The 23636-nt window shown below is 30.1% G+C and overlaps 5 protein-coding genes across 19 annotated transcripts in view; 2 read left to right on the forward strand and 3 right to left on the reverse strand.

Moving 5' to 3' along the window:
- Window positions 1-1616: 1616 nt before the first annotated feature.
- LOC139992738 (activating signal cointegrator 1) lies at window positions 1617-4358 on the forward strand. Its single transcript, XM_072013901.1, has 11 exons — window positions 1617-1835; window positions 1927-2159; window positions 2234-2346; window positions 2419-2537; window positions 2616-2715; window positions 2791-3058; window positions 3129-3435; window positions 3522-3685; window positions 3788-3909; window positions 4005-4196; window positions 4271-4358. Exons 2-11 carry the CDS (start codon window positions 2092-2094, stop codon window positions 4339-4341), a joined length of 1524 nt encoding a protein of 507 aa, XP_071870002.1. The 5' UTR covers window positions 1617-1835; window positions 1927-2091; the 3' UTR covers window positions 4342-4358.
- Tamo (PUB and ZnF_RBZ domain-containing protein tamozhennic) lies at window positions 4016-9403 on the reverse strand. 3 transcript variants are annotated; one of them, XM_072013900.1, is made up of 5 exons: window positions 9202-9403; window positions 8752-8892; window positions 8479-8678; window positions 8219-8398; window positions 4016-8135 (listed from the first exon to the last, which is right to left on the reverse strand). In XM_072013900.1, exons 2-5 carry the CDS (start codon window positions 8882-8884, stop codon window positions 6792-6794), a joined length of 1857 nt encoding a protein of 618 aa, XP_071870001.1. In that variant the 5' UTR covers window positions 8885-8892; window positions 9202-9403; the 3' UTR covers window positions 4016-6791. The 3 variants fall into 3 exon arrangements, with proteins under 3 accessions (XP_071870001.1, XP_071870000.1, XP_071869999.1); XM_072013899.1 differs by having other exon boundaries at window positions 9133-9402; XM_072013898.1 differs by having other exon boundaries at window positions 9000-9402.
- Window positions 9404-9505: 102 nt separating this feature from the next.
- Pldn (biogenesis of lysosomal organelles complex 1 subunit pallidin) lies at window positions 9506-10652 on the forward strand. The gene is made up of 5 exons (XM_072013923.1): window positions 9506-9699; window positions 9857-9967; window positions 10030-10117; window positions 10220-10306; window positions 10389-10652. The coding sequence occupies exons 1-5, from the start codon at window positions 9635-9637 to the stop codon at window positions 10503-10505; spliced, it is 468 nt and encodes a 155-aa protein (XP_071870024.1). The 5' UTR covers window positions 9506-9634; the 3' UTR covers window positions 10506-10652.
- Window positions 10605-12635, reverse strand: O-fut2 (O-fucosyltransferase 2). The gene is made up of 8 exons (XM_072013905.1): window positions 12337-12635; window positions 12120-12256; window positions 11935-12060; window positions 11608-11875; window positions 11335-11527; window positions 11090-11267; window positions 10889-11018; window positions 10605-10813 (listed from the first exon to the last, which is right to left on the reverse strand). The coding sequence occupies exons 1-8, from the start codon at window positions 12483-12485 to the stop codon at window positions 10663-10665; spliced, it is 1332 nt and encodes a 443-aa protein (XP_071870006.1). The 5' UTR covers window positions 12486-12635; the 3' UTR covers window positions 10605-10662.
- Window positions 12636-12694: 59 nt separating this feature from the next.
- The window catches only part of Liprin-alpha (PTPRF interacting protein alpha), a 46205-nt gene continuing 35263 nt past the window's right edge, over window positions 12695-23636 (reverse strand). For 7 of the 13 annotated variants that reach the window (XM_072013865.1, XM_072013867.1, XM_072013864.1 and 4 more), the window contains 14 exons: window positions 23472-23631; window positions 23023-23384; window positions 22695-22937; window positions 22445-22627; window positions 22282-22374; window positions 22041-22201; window positions 21649-21696; window positions 19886-20138; window positions 19653-19798; window positions 19342-19572; window positions 18968-19231; window positions 18725-18881; window positions 18530-18646; window positions 12695-18434 (listed from right to left, as the gene is read on the reverse strand). In XM_072013865.1, coding sequence (XP_071869966.1) covers window positions 18345-18434; window positions 18530-18646; window positions 18725-18881; window positions 18968-19231; window positions 19342-19572; window positions 19653-19798; window positions 19886-20138; window positions 21649-21696; window positions 22041-22201; window positions 22282-22374; window positions 22445-22627; window positions 22695-22937; window positions 23023-23384; window positions 23472-23631 — 2508 coding nt within the window. In that variant the 3' untranslated portion in view covers window positions 12695-18344. Of the gene's footprint in view, window positions 18435-18529; window positions 18647-18724; window positions 18882-18967; window positions 19232-19341; window positions 19573-19652; window positions 19799-19885; window positions 20142-21648; window positions 21697-22040; window positions 22202-22281; window positions 22375-22444; window positions 22628-22694; window positions 22938-23022; window positions 23385-23471; window positions 23632-23636 lie in introns of all 13 variants that reach the window. The other 6 variants (XM_072013866.1, XM_072013869.1, XM_072013872.1 and 3 more) reach the window with 5 other exon arrangements.

The raw sequence follows: 23636 nt of genomic DNA on the forward strand, positions 1-23636 counted from the left end.
ATATAGCGAATGTTTTTGATGCATCCTAGTTGAAATCGAATTACAATGTGTCGTGATCCATCTTAATAGAACAATTCGCGATGCGACCTATTTACATTGTCTTGGCTCAAGTACACGCAGCTGCGCTAAACTGTAATTTCTATTGTTGCTTACACCTCGAAAGATACCATAGTAACTGAAAAAACAAAAGAAAATGTTGCAAAAGAAAAAATATAACATATTAATGGCTAATTACAAATTGAATTATTTATTGCGAGCTTCAAACTTTTGAAGAAAGAAAGAATTCGATAATAGTAATCGATCAACGAAATTTTAAGGCTTTCTTCTTTAATAACGGACATTTTCTTTAAAAAAAAAAGTTTATTTTTTTATATGGTAATTAAATAATTATACTAAATAACGTGCCTTAATAAATACCAACACTTGGATAAATTTTAATGGATGCATGAAACACGATGATATCGGTCGTGGTGCAGTAATTGTTATGTAACACCGGTAGAAATTGACACTCAACTCGTGTGTGCATGAATACGTGACTGTGTCGACACATGAACGACTGGCTATGCAAATTTAACTGCAGGAAGATCCGTTTGTTAAATGTTCCGAAGGTCTTACGTTAACCTACGCAAATTTTTTAACCTCCATGGCATGAACATCTAGGAAAGACGCAACTTTCGTGTAACAATTCTAATTTCAAATTAAAGTAATAAATATTTGTTTTTCTGATTGTTATACTATGTATAGTTTATGTTTATTTATTTTGAATCCTTCTTTTTTTACTTACCTTATATTAAAACTTAAAATGATGAACTTTTCTAAAATAATTGCTTTTGATATAATTTAAAATTTTTAATTCAAAATTAGGTATAAAACCTCCCTGTAGATGTCACTGTAGTTTGGTACCGAACCTCATAAAATAAGAAATCATTAACATATTTGCTAAAAACATTAAAAAATTTGGAAAAATCTATAATATTTCAATTATTGCTTAATGTTGAAAAAATTATCAAAATCATTTCAATCTACTAGTTAGTTAAGTCAAAATAGTTCTTAAGAGAATTCTATATTCCATCGCATTTTCAAGAAATCAGGTCCAAACGAATAATATCCTATCAATTTACTAAATTCGATTTATTAATTATAATCGATAAATTTGATTATTGCGTTATTATTAGATGTTTTATTTAAAATTTATAAGAGAACTTTATCTTTTGAGAGAATCTTTTACAAAATTATAGTGAATATTTCTTTTCCAAGGATGAGATTTAAATAAACCAGTGTATCCAACATAACGAATCTGAAAAAAGTTTTTGGAGTGAGAGGGAATCACACAGATAAATCATGTCCCTGTTACACATACATGTACATATAAATAATTAAAATTTCCTAAACTTAAAACAATATTATGATAGAAGAGAAGAAAAGGTCTCATTTTGTGAGACAGACAGAGTTATGCATATGTAAAGTTGAGCAGTTTTAGCGTATTTATATAATTAGTGCAGTCACTGGCTGTAATAAATGCACGTAAGTGACGGACAGTTAAGCGGGATAAGTCAAATGTTTTTCCAGGGATATGTCAGTAAAACAGTAAATCACAGCATGGAATTTGTAGGTGAGTACTAAATTAGGTTGGGGGTAGTTATAAAATTCCGGTCGCCTTACGTTAATGTTAATTTTCGCCAAAGTTCATCTACATTATGGGTCAATACTTTAATTACAGCCAGCGACGGTATCCACACTCAGAAAATAAAAGCAAATTTACAAATCTTCAAATGAAACATTTGAATACTCATTTGTGCAAGCCAGTCAGGTGATCGAAACAATATAGTGTCAAAGTAACCTGTTAAATATGCTAAAAATGTTGAAGTTTACATACGTATAATTTTTGAATTGCTGGATTCCTAAAATTAAGACTTGCATTTTCAGATTCTGCGCATTGAAAACTATTAAATAGCAATAAAAAAAGCAATCATTCTGTGTCCATTAAGACTAACATTAACGTTTAATTTTGAATGTTAACCTTATACATATTTATACACAAATAATTTTATTCTAATATTTCGAGAATATTATTTTAACAATTACGCAAAGATGGAGGACTGGATAAACGAAAATTTATCAAAAATTTTAGATTTTCCAGTACCAAAGGAGATGGCCGAGTAAGAAAATTATAACAAAATAAAATGATATTCACTTGATGTGAATAATAATAATTTTGACGTATTTTTTTCAGATTCCTAATGAAAATAGAAAACGAAAGGGATTTGGATGATTACTTGCAGTCTTTTTTAGATTATAGTAATGGAAAGCACAGGCAATTTATTTCAGACTTCAAAAAACGACAAGGTTTATATTTTTATCATTCATGTAAATTATTGAATTATTGAATGCCTTTATCATTTCGGAACATTATTTCAGCTTCAAGCAAAGATCAAACCAAATATAAGAAAGAAAATGATATGAATAATGGAAAGAAAAAGCAAAATGAAAAAAAGAAAGGAAAAGTGAAAGGAAAAGAGACCAAAGAAAATAAACAGGTATATGTCAACAATATTGTTTGAAATTTTTATTTCAGATTTATAATGCTACATTAATACTACATGTTATTTATTTAGGTGCAAGAAACTATAAAGGTAGATAAAGTGGAAAGAAAGAAAACTAAATTTGTCAATATATATTCTCAGGATGGCAAAGAGAGAGAAATTTTATTAAAAGGTATGTTATTCATTAATAAATTACCAACTATTAAGGAACTATAATATTGAAATTGACATAAAAATATTTTATTAGGTAGATACAAGTGTAATTGCGAAGCAAAGAGACATGCATTGATTAGTAACTGCCTCAATTGTGGTAGAATAGTCTGTGCTCAAGAAGGAGCTGGTCCTTGCTTTTTCTGCGAAGAACTTGTATGTTCTCAGAAAGAGCTAACTATTCTTTCTAGTAATACTAAACAAGCTGATCAGTTATACAATAAATTGATGAATCAAAAAACTAACAAAAATCTAGAAGAATCAATAAAACAAAGAGACAGACTTCTCGAATATGATCGTGATGGGTATGCATTATATGTAATCTTGTGTAATTTTTTCATGCAAGAATAAACATATAGCTGTACTAATTTACAGAATACAATGCACGAAAGTAATTGATGATGAATGTGACTATTATCAATCAAACAATACATGGTTAACTGAGAAGCAACGAGAAAAGTTACAGAAGTTGGAAGAAGAAATGCATGAAAGGAAGCATATGTCTCATTTAAAGAGAAAAATCTATGCAACTATTGACTTCACAGGAAGAGAGATAATTGAAGAGAAACAAACTGATAATTTTGAAGAATTCAATGAAGAACATTTGCAAGATATATCTGAATCATTCAGTGAAATAGAAAATAGTAATAGTTGCCCAAATATAGAATTTACTCGCCCCAAGGTAAAAATATTGTTTTAACAAATAATTAAATATATTCATATCGTTGTTATATGAAAGAAACATAATGTTGAATTCTAATTGTACAGTATGTGGAATCACATCAATTAGAACTACGAACATCAAGAGCAAACATTTCTTTTAACACACGAAATATTATTCAAGACAAAGAGTATTTAGAAATGTCTGATCCTGGCTTATGTTTGAGCATGCACCAACCTTATGCATCTTTATTAGTGGCTGGAATAAAAGTGTAAGTTTATAATATTTCAAACAGATTAATTCCAATATGAATATTTATATAAGAAAATTATATAATTCTATAAGAATACCTAACACTTTATTACTATCATAGTCATGAAGGTCGTACATGGTACTCATCACATAGAGGAAGATTATGGATTGCTGCAGCATCTAAAATACCATCTAAGGAGGAAATTTCAACTGTAGAACAATATTACCGTGTTATAAAAGATGGTTAGTATAAATTAAATTTATGAGTAAAAAGTAAAATTTCACCTTAATTATATTATAGTTTACAGATTATCACAAATTACGTTGTTGTTTTACAGAAAAAATAATGTTTCCTGAAGTTTATTCAACTGGTTGTCTATTAGGATGTGTAACAGTTACTGATGTTTTACCACAAGAGGAATATAGGAAATCTTATCCAGATGGAGAAAGTGATAGTCCTTATGTTTTTATATGCGAAAATTTTGTTGCATTGCCAATTAAATTTCCGATACAAGGAAAGCATAAAATTTGTAAGTATTTCTTCGTTTTTAGTGGTGCACATTTTATTAAAAATAATTCTTATGATCCTTATTATAATTTATAGATAAATTAGACCAGAAAATTCATCATGCTGCTTTAAAGATGCTAGATAAATGTACAAAAAATATACGTTAAATATACAAAGTAGTATATCTGTTATTGTTCCAGATGTAGCTCTTTTTTAAAGAATTCCTCTGCTTCATTACTTTTGCACTTCACTTCCAACCTCAATCCCTTTATTATTACGTTATTTCTTCTTTCTCTCTTTTTCTGTACTTTCAGAACCTTTTTTATTTTATTTATCATTTTTATTTCTCTTTTTTCTTATTTCTCCTCTCTTCTCATCGAAAGTTACCTGAATTTTCTTCTACATTTCTACTAGCCTTTGCTTCATTCTACATCTGTTATTGTTAGAGACAAGCAGTGCAATATTCATATTTGTTTTAATATTAAGTTTATATACATATATAATATGAATATTACATACTTTTAACATTTTAGTACTAAAAAATAAAGTACATATTTTGCATAATCTATATTAAATATTATTTATTATCTGTACATAATAGAATATATTACAATGTACACAGTTTGCAATATATTACAATAACTATTACAAGACATACATATATCCTTTTTACATTAACTGTTTATTTTATTATTCACTTATTTTTTTTACGTGCATTCAATGAAAAAATATTAGCCGTTTTCTCTTATTTCCGTTAAAATATCAGACTTTCGTAAACGTTAAAAGTAGATTTCAGTAAAGTTATTTTTACATTTAAACAGTTTATATATTTGAAGTACAAAGAGAACATCTTTTATCGAAACGTGACGTTATAAAGTTTATTGTTCTGTTATAAATTTTGGAATTCATAGCAAAGAATATTTTGAAAATAATAGCAAGGAATTTCTCTTTTATAAATCCTGGCAAAGCGTTTATAATTAAAATTAAGAAAATTACAAATTAAATGATTAAAAGTTTTAAAACATCTGTAATATCATCTTGCAATAATTACTATGCTAAAAAGACTCTAGAATATGTAATTTATCTTTTGTAACAACTTCAACAAATTAAAGGTATCGAAAACAAAACTTTGTACTTACAAACTAATCCAAAGTTAAATAAAGCTATAACAACATATTATATGCAATGAAAGAGCACTCAAATTATCATAAATAGATTGATATGTAAAGACCATAATATATATGGCTTAAACTAAATTTGTATTGTTTCAAATAAGGTACAAATAAAATTAAAAAAAAAAATGTATATTTAATATTACATATTTTATGAATAGCATTGCTGCATTGGGAATGTATAAATAAATATCAAACTACGAAAAATAGATTTCAGTATAAAATTAACAATTGCACAATACGATTTTTAAATTGAAGTAATCAAAATGTATCAACAAGATATATAGATTCAAATTACATGTTTATTAATCTGTATACTGTGCGATCTATCAATTATCATTTAATTTGCATTTGTTTTCTAAAGATACACAAATATTATAATTTGACAACAATATTGTCCAGTTAAAACAAAAGGTGATGTAAACAATAAATAACATTACCATTATAAAATGGAAGATGTTATTAATATTTCTCCTTTTCTCAATTTAGATAATACAACAACATGCAATATCTCTAATTGCTTCACAATCAAAAAATAACTTTTACAATTACGTTTAATAATATTCTTAATTTTGTGATATCAATTTAAATAAAAATTAATAAAGAAAAACAATGCATTATATATAAAATATAATTTGATGCCGTATATATCTGTGTGTGTACACATGTATTGTACAATACACGTTAATATTTCTTTTTTAAATAACAATCCAATATATTCAACAGATAATTTTTTGTTAAAATACGAGTTTTTGCTATGGATATAATATATGTATGTATACGCTATAGAATAAATAGTTTTTATTTGATTTTAATAGTTTTTACTACACAAATTGATAATAATTTTTTACTAGATTAATTTTTAATATCAAAAATCAAGTCAAATGTATACATAAATAGATTTTTAATAAAAGTGACTTAATCGAATAGATAAAATTTTATAAAGTAAAGTCATATATTAAAATAAAATGAATAAAAGAACTATTTTATACAGCAAATAAGAGAAAGTCCAGAAAAGCAAATTTTGTTTAATTTAAATTAACAGAAAATAATTTCTACAAACAAATTAATGATAGGCCACCAGTGTATGTACTATCGTAATACTAATGTACCCATATCACAAATCTATTCAAACAATTTTAAATAAATAATTTCATATTTCCCCCTCCCATGTTATATGCTTTATGAAATTCTAAATTCAATTAATATAATAATTTTAAAATATTAAAATTTGTTCTCTAAATAAAGCAATCAAGAAAAATTGTTACTACTTATATCAGCTATTTTCAGCATTATAAGTACTAACATCTTTTTCAAACATTTCAAATGTTCTTCTTAGGATAATATCGAGCATCCAGGAAATGTATACTTACCACTTCCTTTTTTTAAATTTCAGACACATGGAAAACAATGGAATATGATATTTGTTTTGAACAGTTAAATATCTAAATATAAGTAGGTGAATCTTTTAAACTGATACCACAAGCATCACAGACCGAGACATTTTTCTCGTTTACTAATGTACATCGTGGGCATTCTTTTCCACCACTTGCTAATGGTTTATCCTCATTTCCTTTGTGCCTAGACTTTCCACACATCTCACAAATTTCTTTCGATGAAGAATTAAGATAGGTGCAAGTAGCACAATTCCAATTCACAGCTTTATCTTCTGTTTCATTTCCTTTTTCCGAGTGAGAAAGCTCTAAGTTCTTTAACGTATCCGCGATTTTTACAATTTGATCCGCCGATCGATGTGAACGTTGAATTGGAAGCGTCTGACTACCATGTCTTTTTTCATTACTATGAGGAGATGATTGACTTTCTGAAGATGCATCGTGATATCTATTCGAGTCCATTAAATCGAAGGAAGAAGACTTCTTTTTGAAGGGTAATGTATCGTGATGATGATGTCGGCCATTTGTCATAGACGAATCGATGTCATTCACATCGGTTTTTCCACTCCTCCTTTTTTCAGAGCGATGTATACTACGTTTCTCATCGTTATCATTTTGTTTAAAAGATTTTTGTTTACTCAGTCGGGACTCGCATTCCCGTTTGTGTAAAATATCTTCTCGATTACCAAGATCTTTAGAATAGCCTAAACTTTCTAAATTCCTATACACAAAGTCCCAAGAGTCATAATTGTTCCTTTCACCGACCGATCTTGCCGATTTTCTATCGATTTTTCCGTAATCGTAATGGTTTCCATCGCTAGATTGTCTTCTATAAAAATCTACTTCCTCCAAATCTGATATTCTATGAGATATCTTTCGATTATGTAATTTATCATAATTTGCAACCGAAACCGGCATATCAACCTCAATTAGTCTACCCGTTGGTACTCTTGTATATCCTGGCATTGTAGTATAATACGGATTGACTCCACTCATATATTTATTACCATGTGGTAAACATCCATAGGCACTACATCGATTTCCAAAACTGTGATCTACTGGTTGAAAGTATTTGTAAGTTCCAGGTATCGAATTGGTATCTTCGATATATCTGTATTCTGAATGACAAGCAGGCATTGATGTATTGTAAGTGGGAGGCATAATGTGATAAGGAATCGACGATGATACCGCATCCACACATGTGGTTTGCGGATAATGATAATCCCTATAATTCTCTGCTTTTGTTCGAGTTTGATGCATTTTCTCAAGAAAACGATAGTTCAATGCCCTGATTGCTTGTTCTGGTGTACCAACGTGATTTTCCCGAAATTCTAATACTTCTAACCACGAGATACTATAATTCTGTGAAACATTCTCCCATATTTGCTTCAAGATCTACATTTAAAATTGTAACTCTTTTATTTAAGTGTATCTTTATAGAAAAAGTACTATAAAAGTATCATAATAAATATTCTTACCTGACATTCAACAAAAGCAACTATTGCATCTCTGCTTACACAAGATACTTTGTCAGGGTCAATAGGACCCTCCAAAGTAAGCACTCCTAACCCTGTATGTTTGTATCCCATTTGTTCAAACATTAATTCTGCTCCTATTAAATTTGCTTCTACTTCATGCTTATAATATCCACTATAAGTCTAATATACAGAAAAGATTAATTAATTGAACATTTTTATAGCTTGAAAAAAACAATGTAAAAGATTACAAAAATATTAACTTTTAATGTTCTATATTCTCTTCTCCAAGGCTGAGCCAAAAGATTGGCAGCATATAAAGAAATAGCACTCCAGGCAGTTGCAGCTCTATATCCACTAAAATCTTGCAATGTGGCTGCTGATCTATGTAATATATCTGCGGTTTCTTGAAATACATATTTATTTTCATTTGGAACAAGACAAAGATTCTCTTTAATAAAACCTAAAATACAGAAAATTGTTAAAAATTAAGCATTCAATATTGTTACCTAGTTACATATTTATTATGTATTTACCTTCAAGTTTATGACGCTGTTGTAATTTTAAAGGGCTGTCGTCTGTTTGTAGATAAACCAAATGGCTTTGCTCTAATTTCATGCTAATTTCTTGCAATCTATCCTTGCCTCTTATTATTAAGTCATTTGCCATTTTTATCACTGCAACAATATACATTTTTGATCACTTGTATTTTCTATATGTCTAAAATTATCGAAGTTATTTCACAGAAACAAAACATTTAGAAAAAAAAAAAAATAGTATTTACATGTTTAATGTAGGATACTTAAAAATTTGAATAGTTAAATGGTAATATTATTCAAAATGAAACACAAATAAAATATCAGTGAAAAATAGAAGTAAGCTTAAAGATGTCATTCAGAAATAAACATCTTTCACACCTATTACAAAACCGTCTAGAAATGCAGTTTTAGATCAAATTCTTGATTCAAACTATGGCTAGCTCCAACCTAAAAATAAATCCTATATTTAGAAGCACCGCTACAGTGTTTACTCCAGGAGCTACCATAATATATTCTCTATTTGGAAAATGCTCCATCTCATGTAGAAACGTTCATCGAGCTTTTCATTATATTTCAAAAACATATTATTCCACTTCATAAACAATAAATATTTTTCTTTACAACTTTTTTCTTGGTTATGTTCAAGTTATATCAAGAGCATGAAACAAACATATGCTAGAAAGATAATCGTCGATACGAAATATGCGTATAGAGTTATCACATAGTTATCACCACGATTCATGTTCATTTCGAACAGCTATAGTTGATCTCACAAATGTCAAAGTCATAGTTAATGTTATTGTTTACATTAAATTTACATCCAAATTTTTTTATACTATAATTTAGTGGATAATTATAATAACAATAAAAAACATAAAAAATGATGACAGATATGGAAGAAGCAGAAGCAAGAGAACTTCAATTACAAATTGAGAAACACGATAGGTAACTTTCTGCGTTTCACATTATTTATTTATTTTACAATTGTTTGTAAACATAATCACCATCACACTTTACAATTACATATAAAATTCATTTATTTATAATTGTACACAACTATAAGTATCGATAATATACATCACATTTTCCCAAAATTTTATAGTAAAGAAGTTGAATTCGACTTCAAAGTAACTGTGAAGAAATTAGCAGAAGGATTTTTAAATCAATATCAAGAACAGTGGGAACAAACTGAGAAAAAACTTGATGAAGTAAAGTAAGTAGAAGTAAAAAATATAAGTATTTCCTGATTTTATGTTTCTTGCTATTTTTGTTTAGAAATAAACAAGAGACTTTGCTCGATCAGATGCAAACTGAGAACAAAAAACTTCAAGATGTTTTTGATGATGTTAAGCTAAATGAAACGGTAAGTATATTGATATTGAAATATAAATTTCATTTTACAGAAATTTTTGATATAGAAGAATGGCCCAAAATATAAAATATATAAGAGGAACATGTATTACAGTTTCAGATGATTAAAGTTAGTCAAGGTAAATTAATATTAATGAAAAAAGAAATGGCTTCCATTCATGAGAGGACATTCAAATTAAAAGTGAGTTATAATATTTATATACTATACATATATATTTCTAATTTATTATTATTTATGTAATGTACAAATTATTTTTGTGTAGAAACGAGCATCAAGGTTGCAGCAGATAATACAGAAGGAGGCCTTAAATAGAGAGCAACAACGAGAGCAAGAACTTCGTCGGGAACAAGAATTAATTGGTAAACCAGTGATAAGTTAAGGAAAATCATTATCTAGGGAGATAATTAATATCGGCAAAGACACATAGGTATATAAGGACAGATTGTACTTATACACACATCATGCTAAAATGTGTGTCTAAACTTAGTCATTGATTTTATTGTGTAATATAACTTATACATACATATTTTTATACATTACCAAACAATTTCCCATTGTCCATTAGAGTCACATTTCTCAGTACCTTTACATAAATAATTAAATGTTGTTCTAGTAGGAAAACCAATGATTTCCCTATCTTCTTGTATTCTAAATGTGTATGTTGATTCATATGTTCCTATAAAATATCTAGAAAAGGATGCAAACAATACATTATTCCTATTCATAATATAAAACATGAGATATATTATTGTTAATTCTTACCTAGCATGGGAACTAATTATCTGGTCAATAATTGCAACCCCGCCGTCTTTAAATTTACTTAATACGTAATTTGATGAAATAAATCTAAGAACTGTATAATTAGATAGGTACTGTTTGAGTTCACTGAATTCTAAACAAATTGATATGATTAATAGATATGCCCGTTTATTAATCTCTTAAGGAAGTTTCGGTATGATTTACCTTCTTGTGTTGCATCTGTAGCAACAAACAAAGATTTTAATTGGAGTTCGTCTAATTTATTTTTTAACTGAGAAGCAGCAGACTGTATTGTTGGCACTGTTGAAGGGCGACCAATTAAAAAATCGCGTCTTCTTAAATGGACTGATAAATAAGGTCCTCCAACTGCATTCCTTATACCCTATAATTAGAAAAAGGTTGTATTTTATAATTTAAATCTTTTTATTAACCTAAGTGAAATTAGATACTTTTTCTTTAGTCCAGTCATCTGGTCGTTCAGTCTTATCATGCTCATTTGTTGAATTAAGGAAAGTTTTTCTATATTCATTAGCAATATTATATAGTTCAGAATTATATCGCATACTACGTCTAGCTTTCCAATATTCTTTTGTACCATAAAAGTCATGTAATGCAATCTCCATGTGATCAAACATTATAGACCTATCATAATAATTAAATTAGTTGTAAAAGATATTGTACGTAAAATTTGAGTATTGTTAAAAAATTATATATTTTCTTACCTATAAACATTAGGTTTAAGATTTTGTTTAAGATCAGACATCATACCATGAAATTTAATACACTTAACAACTTTAGAAGTTATATTATGATATCCCCAAAAATATCCAATATATTTTTCTGATTTTACTTTATGAAATTGTAATGATTTATCATTACATTCTATTATTTCATTTTTATCTTCAAATTTACCTGTCTTGAACATTTCTTTGTCGTTTTGTAAAATATATACAACATCAAGATGCGTTTCATTATTTTCTGAAGGATATTCTGAAAATGCAAATCTCTATTGATTTTATTGTTCACAATAAATAAATGAAATTTTATACCTTGTAAAAACTGACACATTTCAATAACTGGTATATATTTTTGTAAACTTGAAATGTCAAAGAACAGACTCCAAGGCAATTGCGTTTGATATCCTATGTGTTTACTACGCCAATGATACAAATTACCTGTAGAAATAGAATAAAAATAAAATGATGCAAAAACTACTTATACATTATAAAATTACCCCATGGTGGCAAAACTAATTGCCATTTAAAATCTTTTTCTTGCTTGATTAAATTTTTTATAAAAACTGCAACACGAATAAAAACGTCCCTTCTTAAGTTAAATCCTTCCGGAGGATTAACATCGTAGAGTATATAACTGAAAAATCATTATCTATGTAAAAAATATTAATTTTAAGGCGATACATATATATATATAATAAAGGAGTAAGCTCAGACCGATTTTGCGAGTAACGTGATTGAACGCTGCATTTATTGTTAGTTTCTCCATGTTCATCTGGTATATCACAAAATTCATTTTCAACGATATTTTGTGTAAAATTAATCAAAAGTAATATAAAATACAATACTCTTAAAAATAACAACATATTTTACATTTTGAGGTTATATTTTACATGTTATGATAGGTCAAGAACACTTCGAACATTTCCGGAGTAATATAAGAAATATTTTGTATTGTATAATGAGCTTCAATAAAATATATAATAAATAAATTTGTATTCAATTTGTATCCTTTTTCAAAAAAACATTTGCTTCCTAAAGAATGAGATTAAGGATAGTAAAAAAACAACAGCAATAACAACAACATTGTACAGCTTGATTTTTGTTATACACGAATTACAGACTTAAATCTCCCTTATTCCAAAATGGTTGTTGATAGGTAGATTACAATTTGCTAATTCAATTAATAATAATTATAATAATGATAATAATAATTATTATTTATCGTCTTATACAATATTTATAATTCATAGTTCAGTTAACATAGTTTCTGCCCCCTTATACAAGCAGGGCTGTTATATTACATTTACTGTGACTCATTTCCCATACTTCTTCATTTATCCTATTAAAGTATATACTTAGCATATAAAAATTACAAGGACAATTTATATTGGTAATGGTAGTAGCTGTAGTTGTAGTAATAGTTATGATAGTGGTAGCAGTAATGGTATTTGTAGTAATAGTAATAATTATAGTAGTAGCACTAGCAGCAGTAATGGTAGCAATAATAATATTATCGTTATAATTATTTATGCGATAACTATGCTCTGTTATCGTCCCCATTTTCCATGATTTTTTTTAGTACTTTTCACACGCGCGTATACTTGTATTATGAAATCTCAGATCCAATTCTTGGTTGCTTAAGATTCCAAGTGTATTGTGGGCACAGAAAGTTATCCACTGTCCCTGTCAAAATTTGTGCCTCGTTGTGATTCTTTTTAAATGTGTGCTGTTTTATAGTTTCTTGTCACATTCTGTTAGCAATGACATTAACTGGTAGTAGAATTCTTAGTCTGCAAACATTGGTACATATCATAATACTGAATTGTCATTATAATAAATATAACACGAAATTCATTTCTATTATACTAATTCCCCTCCTGTTTTGCATCTCCATATGAATTCTCTATTGTTAACATCACAGCTAAAAAGTTGCTTTATGTTAACAGGAAACACACTATTTTACATTCGATATAAGAAACGTGAAGTAGTACATGACATTTAAAACTTTTAAAAAGAAAAAAAGGGCAAATGATTTATGCATTAATCGCACAGTGCACTCATTCAGATATATGATATTATTTGAATAGTCCATCACTTTTCTCACACGCACACTTCATTTTCATATTTGCCACAGTTTTATATATATATGTATATATACACACGTATATACATGTGCGTTTATGTATATAGATGTATGTTTATATTTGGAATGATATTTAAATTTCTAGCAAACATTTTAAGTTTAATCATTTGCAATAATGGAATAACATAATGTCTAATATTTGTTTTCTATTTATTTAAAAAAAAAATTAAAAGTATCTTAAAGAAATCATGTAAAGTGATTTGCAAATGCTAGAAACAATATTCCTTTATACTTTTCAAGTATAAAATTATTCTGAATCTGGAATATATAATTTAAGTAAATAAAAATTCCATGATAAACGAATAAGTATAAATTTCATAAAAAACTGATTTATAAGAACAATATAAAGTTTAACTAATCATTTTAGCAACCATATTCTGATAATAATTAAAAAATTTATTTCTTTGTGCACTGTGTACCATACTATACATACATATATATAAAACACACACAAATATATGTATGTATAGTTTTATACTACTTCACATTTAGAAATATTTCTGACGATTACCTGCTTACTAGCACAATTGAAAATTTTTATGCTGGCACAATTACCTGAGAGTCCAGGTAAAATAGTCAGATTTAAATAAAAATCAGTATAATTACATACTGATGATTTATGCACTTGTACAGAATCATCGCATACAAGACAAACATTTTTAAACGATCTACAAATCTCATGGGTTTTGATTTATCTTGTAATTGATGCTTCTGACAAAAATGTTACATAAACCAAATATTTTCTTTTCATTTAAAATGGGCCCAATCCATGCACTTGTTGCACACACAATTTTTTACTTTGATCGATTTCCTTTGCTTCTGAATAAATTTATTTGAAATATTTGTTGCATATTTACTACTGGGTTGGCAACTAAATAATTGCGGACTTTGTCATTGGGTGGTATTGACAAAATCCGCAATTACTTAATTGCCAACCCAATATTATTCTTTCCGGATTACTGCAGCAGTCTAATCTAAAAATTCCATCATATAGATATATTCCAACAAAATTTGCTATAATATTCATTCAGAAGTAAAGTAATTGTCTATTTAATAGCGATTTAACATTTGTTATTATTAGGATTGTAGTATATTTACCTGCATTGGGCTTTGCAATGAAATGTTAAAAAAATTACAGGGATGTTAATAAATAATTCGTATATACACAGAGAAAGATATATACACATACACACTCACACACGTACGCACGCGCATACATATGTACAATAACTAGCATTAACACACACAAACATATGTCATACAAAAATCCAGAATAACGTTAAACTTGTTCTTCCGGCAGTTCGGTCGAATTGAGCATACAAAAAGAGTGTACGAAAGAAAAGATACATTGTGAAATAACACATAATACAGACTGTTACATTACAATATTACATATGTTTTACGTGCATGTTTTTACCATGTATTAGCATGTATATTTCTTCTAAGAACTGAAAATGAATTATATAGAAGAACAATATTTCATTTAATGTAATTTCATTTCCTCTATACTTTTTACAATCTTATGATATGTGTAAACTGATAATAAAGAAACTTAAATATTATAAGTGTCTTTCTTTAGGTATTGATAATTTGCTATACAACACATAAAGCTGTTACATTTAAACAAAACAGTTTGCTCAGCATTGCTGAAGACAATATTTAATATTCATTGTTTTGCTTCTTCATCAACATGTACACTCTAAGAGGGTATAATACATATCCTTTTATAGGCATAAATTTGTACAGAATTGAAGAAAATCGAAAGCAAAACAAATCCTAAGTTTAAGCAGTTGTTCATTATTTTTTGGTAAAAACATTACGTATATAGTAGATGCTATTAGTTTTGCTTATTCAAGCTCTATTCGATACCGAGCAGTCGGAGGCTGGATTCAGGCGAAATTTTTTCGTATCTATGTATATATTTATAGTTAAATACATAGAAGGCGGCAAAGCTGCTACATATCGAGTCATGATTTACATATATGCGATTATGAATGTGGCTGCTTTTTGGAAGGTTTGCTTTTATTTCTTTTCCTTGGAATGTCCATTGACACTATTAACTAGCGTACATTAAAAATAAGTTCAGTCATTTACACATACTGCAGACACTTCCGAAAGGGAGAGACGGCCATTCTGTTTCACAAAGTGACTCAGGTTTGTATATCTATTCATTTGTACAAATTAGTTCTGTACAATCGTGTAGCATTACATTAGGATTAAAAAAGGATATACATTGTAATACTATTGTAGAAATGTTTTACCTCAAATAAACTTTTCTACTAGTATTTTGGAGATTGTTCGGTGTAACTAAAATAACTAAACGCGTGTGCAATTCCGAATTATTGATCGTTGTTTTTTTTTTCTATATCCCGATAATCAGCTTTCTTTAATAACTAAATAATATAATTTGCATGTGCAAACGTTTTTACTACGACGACTTATCTTTCAACACAATATCAACAAGAAATTCGAACTTAATATCCCTCGAAAGGAATTAACCAACGATTAAAAATCATAGGACCAGTTATTAAAACATTTATATAAAGAAACAAGAGCGTACCACCTTGTCTCAGTATTGAGGTAGCGTAACGTTGCTTTGGCTTAGCGAGTCTTTCTGATTATCTAGAAATATTTCAACTGATCGGTGGTACTTAGAAAAGAAAAAGATTTCTACACGCCGAAGAATGAGACTGTACATTATGATCTTTACAGGTAAGACATATTTTGATCTTCCTACTGCGTACATATATGTCAAGTGTCAACGTTACATTCTTGTACACACGTGTACGACTGTGCAATCATCGTACTGCATTGTAATTTCTTTGGTAGAAACTATTTGGTACGTATGCGCCCATTCGGAAGGTCGTGCAGAGCAATGGAGTTACAACGAATTGATAACTTGCAGGGGGTAGTTCACAGGGAAACAAACATCAACAACGATTCCTCAAGTATCAACAACATTAACAACATCCCATTATAACTTATCATCATTATTGTGATCGTCTCTATCATGACCAGTTTTATCATTACAGTCACTGTCGTAATCTCAGTCTTTCGCCACACCTTCAGCCTGATAACATTTTGTAATGAGTAATTATAATTATCATCGTAATCATTGTCTTCAGCAACATCGTCATTACTGTTAAATAATATTTATGGCCATTGTCAGTGTATTTGTTTGCTGTTCTTGTTATGGCCATTTCTTTATTTTATTTTTTCTTTCTTTTACTTCGTGACTTTTTATTATATTTATAACGCTCTTCATCTTCGTCAATTCTTTTTCACTATCGATCGAGTCTACTAATAATCATTCCTGGAACTTTGAAACAAGATGTTAAGAAAACTTACAAATGAACTATCCACATGAAATTCTTTTCTTTGAATGAATAAAAAATGCTAGAGAGCCGAATGAGACATGATTTCCTTATGATTAAACAAAATAAAGATAGTATAACGATATACGTGACTGATCGATAGAGTTCAATTATCAATTAGAGTTACAAAGTTCCTTAATTTTATAACACCTACTAACTTTGCGTACATGTACTTATACATTGCGCGATTATTTTGGTATAAAATGTCCGTTCCTTAGTTCACAATAAATAAAAAGCAGTTCTTTTAAACACGTCCATGCAACCAGTTGTCTGATAATTTTCTAATTACGATAGTTGCTTCGGTGTAATTTTTTAATATATTACGTGTTTATATGTGATCTACAAACATTTAAAATTCATCGAAATAACAGAGGAGGACAAGTATTCCAGCGCTCCTTCTGTATGAAGTAATATGTGTGTGTGTGTGTGTGTGTGGATATAACAATATATATATATATATATATATATTGTTTTATATATATATGGCTTATTAGGTCACCGTCTTATAGATGCAGAAATATAGAATGCAGTCTTTTCCTTGTACATAAATAGTTTCCTCGAGAGCAATGGCACTAATATAATTTTGGGGATTTTTATTTTGTGCGGTATGTGGTATTATCAAAATAGACAGTTGTTTTATAACTATTTGTTACATAGTATAAGTACATAATATAGTATAAGAAATATGCAATTACGTCCTGAAAATGTTTACGAACTACCATGATATTCATTATTCCGAAAGCTACAAGTCTTGCTATTCTTAAGAAATCGAGGTGAAATTAGACAGAATTATTGTCGTAATTATCTATAACTGATTCTTTGGGCTTTCGAGGAAAAATATATTTCACGATTCCCTGACCGCTCACTACATTTCAGTATCTATATGAGAGTAATTGATTCAGAATTATTATTTTTTATCCGAAATCAGTAACAAGCGGTTTATGAAACATACGCGACATAAAAATTGATAAAACGTTTTAAATTTTCTTCTTGAACATACAATAAATCACCATTTTCTTTTAACAGATTATGTCTGAACGTGTTTTCATATCACCGCGTGTTACAGCTCTTAACAGTATGAAGATACCCTTAGAATGATACTTAAAGCTTTTACAACACACTTGCATACAGAGAGTAGTAATAGCTGGGGTTTTGGACTAGACGTGATGTGGTTGAAGATGAGGCAGCCTGCTAGACGAGTTGGATCAGGATTTCATATTATTCGCTTCATCGAGTCGCCTTTCTGTTCCTACTGTTAATAAATTTGCGAACTCCATCTCTAACAACTGCCGAGCCTGTTGAAGTACAGAAAAATGGTAAAGATAGTAAAGATTATATATAATTTTTAATCTCTGATAACTATATAGCAATACATTAAACTAAAACCTACTTGTGTGTTTTGCGTTGGAATTTGCAAAGCTAGAGCAAAACTATTTGCGTCGAAACTTTCATCGAGGGCTATAAGAGCTCCATGTACCCCAGATTCTAAGAGGTGGTTACCGTATTCCTAAAAATACGAAATTGTGTTTTATCATCATTACAGTATGAATGATTTATAAAATGGAAAGTAGTAAAATGGAGTTACTTTCAGGCCGATAGATTGCACCCATCTTATAACACGATCATTACTCCATACAAGAACATCGACGTTTGCACCTTCCGCCATTCGTCTCCTTTCTTCTAATTGTTGCCTATCATAATTTAATCGTTTTAAACACAAAATGCCATATTGCAAGCTTGTTCTGTAAAAATAAATAAATTTCGGATTAGATCAAGGAATCTAAAAATCACTATTAAACATGAATTTTTGTTTTTAATGATTTATCACCTGTGAAAACTATCAACCATTCTAAGTTGACCACGAAGGTCCTTTTTGTTAAGGTGATCCAACATTCTGGCATCAACAAGGCACTCCATGAAAGTGGATCGATACTGTGGCAAACCAAGACTTGGAAGCCAGACATTACCAATCCATTCGTGGTTCATATCTCCAAATGCTAAGGTTGTGCGAGAAGTTGTTGGTGCTGATGGACTTGTAAGTGACACCATTTCTTGAATAGCTAACCGTAGTTTCAATCGATGTAGAGGATTACTAAGAATAAAAATTATTACATTAAATGTTAGTGGTTTTATATTGTATGGAACTCCATCATGCTTGTCATCCAAAATGTGCAAAATGTGTTAAATAACTTAATTTCATACCTTATACCAATTTCACGTTGAATTTCGGTATCACTAAGAGCACTCATTATGGCACCACTTTTGACATTTGCCCGGCAAGCTGCAACATACCACGTTGGCATGCCCACCCAAAGCTCAAGCCAAGCCACTACAGTTGGTCCGTTCCATAGAGCAAAAGGTGTTCCAGCTTTCATTGCCTCCGCCAGAAGTTCGTGTCGTGAAGAATCTAACATACTTCCAAATACACTTGGACTGAAAGAAAATTAGTGCTATAACAATTATATTCATTAATTATTTAAATTATGAATATATTTTTAGTTACATATATGTACCTTTTCTTTTTTCTACGATCAAAATCGCTTTTACTACCCATAGTGCCAGCAACAGAAACATTATCTCCATAATCAGGATCTGCAGGTGTATTTGCTCCTCCCATACCTGGTATATCTCCAGGCATTGGTGTATCTTTCCCCTTGATCTGTAACCAAAATTCTCTCTCTGACTTTCCTCATTTTTCTTATTTAGTTATTTGGTTATTATCTTATATAATTAAAATCTGCATTACCTTTTCTTTCTTGCTGAAAAATCTACCAAGACTGCTCTTAATGCCTTTCTTCTTTTGAGCTGCAGCTACTGCTGCTGCGGTTGCTGGACTCATGGTAGATTGCATATGCAAATGCGAACTAGACAATTGTCCAATTGGCAATCCAACACCAGACAAGTTGTTCTTATGCAAACTGTCCTGGCTGCTATGACGTGAGGACAATGGGGAAGGGGGAGTCCCAGAATTGAGTGCGCCGTTGTTATGTTGCCCATGCCTGCTGCATGGAGCGCTAATCTAGTTTCTATTTCTACTCTAAATAATGCATTCTAGCCCACAAACTATCCGACTTATATTTTTTTTTCTATGTTGTATGTACCTTCTATATCATTTTTGTGATCTGAATTTATACAAATTATTTTCAGATCTTTTTTAAGATACATCATCGCATTAGACAATCAAACAACCAAATTAATAACAGGATTCTCTAAACCATCTAATGTTCTGTACTCTTCAATATTTAAAGCATAAAGAGATCAATGTTTTAAATTACGTGAGATAAGATATGATCAGGGAACTTACTGAGCCAAGTGAATTGCATTACTTAAAAGACTTTTAGCAGTGATATATGATTGTGCTTATACATGATAGTACATGGGCATAAGCACAAATACTATTTAGCTTCGAATAATATATGTGATATGATTTTTTATTCCAAATTGCGTATTTTCAATGAAAATGATATTCCTAATTGAGTCAGATTAAAGCATTCAAGTTTTAATTTTGTACTATTCAAGATATCTACAACTGACAATTGCTACAAACAAATAACTAGTAAACTAAAGAAGAAATGAAACAATATCAATATCAGTTTTGGAAATTCGTGAAAAAATCCTTATATCACAATATATATAAAAACAATATAGTATCATATGAAAAAATAAAAAATATTTCTTTCCAAGAACGTCCAAAATGATAAATTATGTTTGACAAAATAGTGAAAAACAGTTGTAATACCTACTCAGTATTACAGGGAAGGCATAGAAACCTGAAAATACAGCTGATCACTGCTTATGAGATGGGATTGCCATAATAAGTACCTTTTAGAGACAAAGATATAGAAAAACCACCTTATCTATGAATTCTATTGAAACAATTATAATTTTTTATTGAGATAATGAAACTGTTAATTGCATCTATTGGATCCATCTATATCTTTGCACCTATTTCTTAGAAAACAACCTTATTCGCGCAGGAGATTCAGACGCGACGTTAACTCGATGCAATTCTCTTGGCTGCCTAAATTCCCTCGTTTGTTTGAGACAGCGATGTCTGTCGTGAACTGGGCAGGCTTGAATGTATGATGGATGGAAGAAGCTAATATCAGTTTCTTCCAGGGACTCATTTCTATCAGATCTATCAGTCGGTTCGTCCGTACCACTGTGCTCGAAAATTGGGGCTGTAGGCATAAATATGTGACATCTTGCATACTATTTATTGATCTTGTAATAAGAAATTATAGTTAAAAAATGGAAATATCCATAATGAATTTTGCAATACAAAAGTATCTATAATTATCAATCCCTACAACAATTTTTTTGAAAAACCTAAGATCATCTTAGTAAATCCCTTTTTCCAAAAAAAGGTATAAAAAGGATCTGTTACCATCGACGTCACTTAGGTCGACCTCTAAGTTGTTCATTTCATGCCCACATGGGCCACTCAAATATGTCGTGCACAGCGGTATATGTTGCGGATTACATGCAGTACTACAATCTTTAATTAACCTGTGAGCAGGAAAACCACTGCTGGGAAATCCGGCTTGTCCAGTGCGTCTGGCAGCATAAACAACGCACAATGCTAACTACTTACAAAATAATTACTGAATTTTTGGCAATCCACCTCTATGTATGCAAGGACTTTGACAATTTATGTATTATTATTTAGGCATTAATCAGTTGAATGAAATAGCATATTTACGATATTCAATACACATAAAAGACATCTTATTTCCCAACAAAAAACTTAGAGTCCTCATTATCAGAGATGAGATTGCAAAAATTTTGTTTATAATACATTATCATCGCTTTCTCAGATAGTGCTCGTGTAGTTCAAGCATTGGATCCACGAAGAAATTCGATGTTTGTTGATATCGACAAATTGAAAATTAAACACATACCTTCTGAGCTCCTCTTGACTGTGAGCAAGTGCCTGTGCTACTCGTTCTAGTCTGATCGATCGAGCAGTCAACGGTGAAGCTGCATCGCTACCACCACTTCCTGCACCACCAGTGCTGTCTCTTTCACTCACTGAATGCAATTCTTCGCCTGATAACTGCAACTATAATATGATATAAAAAAATTACACATATGTCAATGCTACTACCTTACACGTGTTGAATTGTGATCACAGTTATTTACCTGGCTCGCAGGAAGGGATTCCGAAAGTTGACCTGGACTAGCTAAAGAGGCAGCATATTGATGGAGATGCGCTGGAGACATTGATGCTGGTGCCTTTAAAATGATAAAAATATTGAAAATATATTTTAGAATGATTAAGGATTATAAAGTAAACGGTACTTACCGTATGATATTTATGTAAATAATCTCTATTTGGACTATGATGCGATTTTGGAGTGGATCGTCCACTTAATGGTGGAGATGCCCGTTCGAGACTTCGTCCTCTGGCTAACAAATTCATATGTTCAAGACTACCAACCCGGGACTCCAACTCTTCGGCACGCGCTTCGGTACTTTGCTTTTCTTCCTTCATCAAAAATGCACTTTGACATATTGATATATAAAATATGGTATAATAAATAACGTTTGATTACCTGGATTAATCTAATTTCATTGTTAATTGCATCTAATTGTTCTTGTAACATTAATGCTAGTGTTTGAGCATCCGTATGTCCTGTAGGACTAATTACATCAGCTGCACAACTGAATAAACTTTCGTTATCTCCGTCACCTTCTGCATCACTAGAAACATCAAATGCTTGTTGTACATTTGCAAGGACATGAGCTTGCTGTAATTTTTCCCATTCTTGCTCTGCTAAAGTGCGCGCTACATAATTCTAAAAAATTAAGAGCGTGTTATTCAGAGTTTTCAATTATATATTTAATTTTTCATATACTAAAGTCTAATCTTTTATGTGCTACCTTTGTTGGATCATCTTCGATTGCAGGTCGTTTACCCGTTCTTCTTGGTAAAGAATGAGTATCAAAACTACTATGACTTGCACTCCTAGAAAAGGAACCTGGATCCACTGCATTGGGAGACAAACTTCGAGTTAGAGCATCTGTTTGTTGAATATTGAATGCAATTTCTTGCTGAAGCATTTGCCTTTTTACATTATCAATTTCAAGGCGAGCTTTCCCTAATTCCTTAACTATTTCGGCCTTCTCATTTTGAAGATCTTCCGCAATCTTCCTAGTCTTTTCCAGTTCTTGCGTGAGTGCGTTTTTCTCTTCTAATGCGTGCATCCTTTCTTTTAAATGTACTTGTAATCTTTCGTTAGATTCTGAAGAAATAAATCAAAGCTAATAAGCATAAGAACGTATTTGTTATCAGTAATGTAATTACTTTATACAATATACATATAAATTACCCGACAAAAGTTTATCAACAGTTGTACTAAGCCGCGTATTATGCTCCTCATTCATCTTGAGTCGTTGATTGACACGCATCACTTCTGCATTCTTTTCTTCAAGTTGCGTTTCCAACCTCTGTATTCTATCCTCTGCGCTGCCATGTCTTTCTTGAGCCTGCTTAT

This window comes from Bombus fervidus, chromosome 12 (assembly GCF_041682495.2).
Source record: "Bombus fervidus isolate BK054 chromosome 12, iyBomFerv1, whole genome shotgun sequence".
Taxonomy (NCBI): Eukaryota; Metazoa; Arthropoda; class Insecta; order Hymenoptera; family Apidae; genus Bombus; species Bombus fervidus.

Excerpts from the sequence above, each read along its gene's own strand:
- Pldn (XM_072013923.1), top strand. The coding sequence starts at position 9,635 with ATGATGACAGATATGGAAGAAGCAGAAGCAAGAGAACTTCAATTACAA. Across the intron at positions 9,700-9,856 it reads CAAATTGAGAAACACGATAG|TAAAGAAGTTGAATTCGACT; the intron begins GTAACTTTCTGC and ends AAAATTTTATAG. Across the intron at positions 10,307-10,388 it reads AGAGGACATTCAAATTAAAA|AAACGAGCATCAAGGTTGCA; the intron begins GTGAGTTATAAT and ends ATTTTTGTGTAG.
- Tamo (XM_072013900.1), bottom strand. The coding sequence starts at position 8,884 with ATGGCAAATGACTTAATAATAAGAGGCAAGGATAGATTGCAAGAAATT. Across the intron at positions 8,679-8,751 it reads ACAGCGTCATAAACTTGAAG|GTTTTATTAAAGAGAATCTT; the intron begins GTAAATACATAA and ends TCTGTATTTTAG. Across the intron at positions 8,136-8,218 it reads TTGCTTTTGTTGAATGTCAG|ATCTTGAAGCAAATATGGGA; the intron begins GTAAGAATATTT and ends TTTTAAATGTAG.
- LOC139992738 (XM_072013901.1), top strand. The coding sequence starts at position 2,092 with ATGGAGGACTGGATAAACGAAAATTTATCAAAAATTTTAGATTTTCCA. Across the intron at positions 3,686-3,787 it reads TTAGTGGCTGGAATAAAAGT|TCATGAAGGTCGTACATGGT; the intron begins GTAAGTTTATAA and ends TTACTATCATAG. Across the intron at positions 3,910-4,004 it reads TTACCGTGTTATAAAAGATG|AAAAAATAATGTTTCCTGAA; the intron begins GTTAGTATAAAT and ends GTTGTTTTACAG.
- O-fut2 (XM_072013905.1), bottom strand. The coding sequence starts at position 12,485 with ATGTTGTTATTTTTAAGAGTATTGTATTTTATATTACTTTTGATTAAT. Across the intron at positions 12,257-12,336 it reads TCACGTTACTCGCAAAATCG|TTATATACTCTACGATGTTA; the intron begins GTCTGAGCTTAC and ends ATGATTTTTCAG. Across the intron at positions 10,814-10,888 it reads ATAATTAGTTCCCATGCTAG|ATATTTTATAGGAACATATG; the intron begins GTAAGAATTAAC and ends ATCCTTTTCTAG.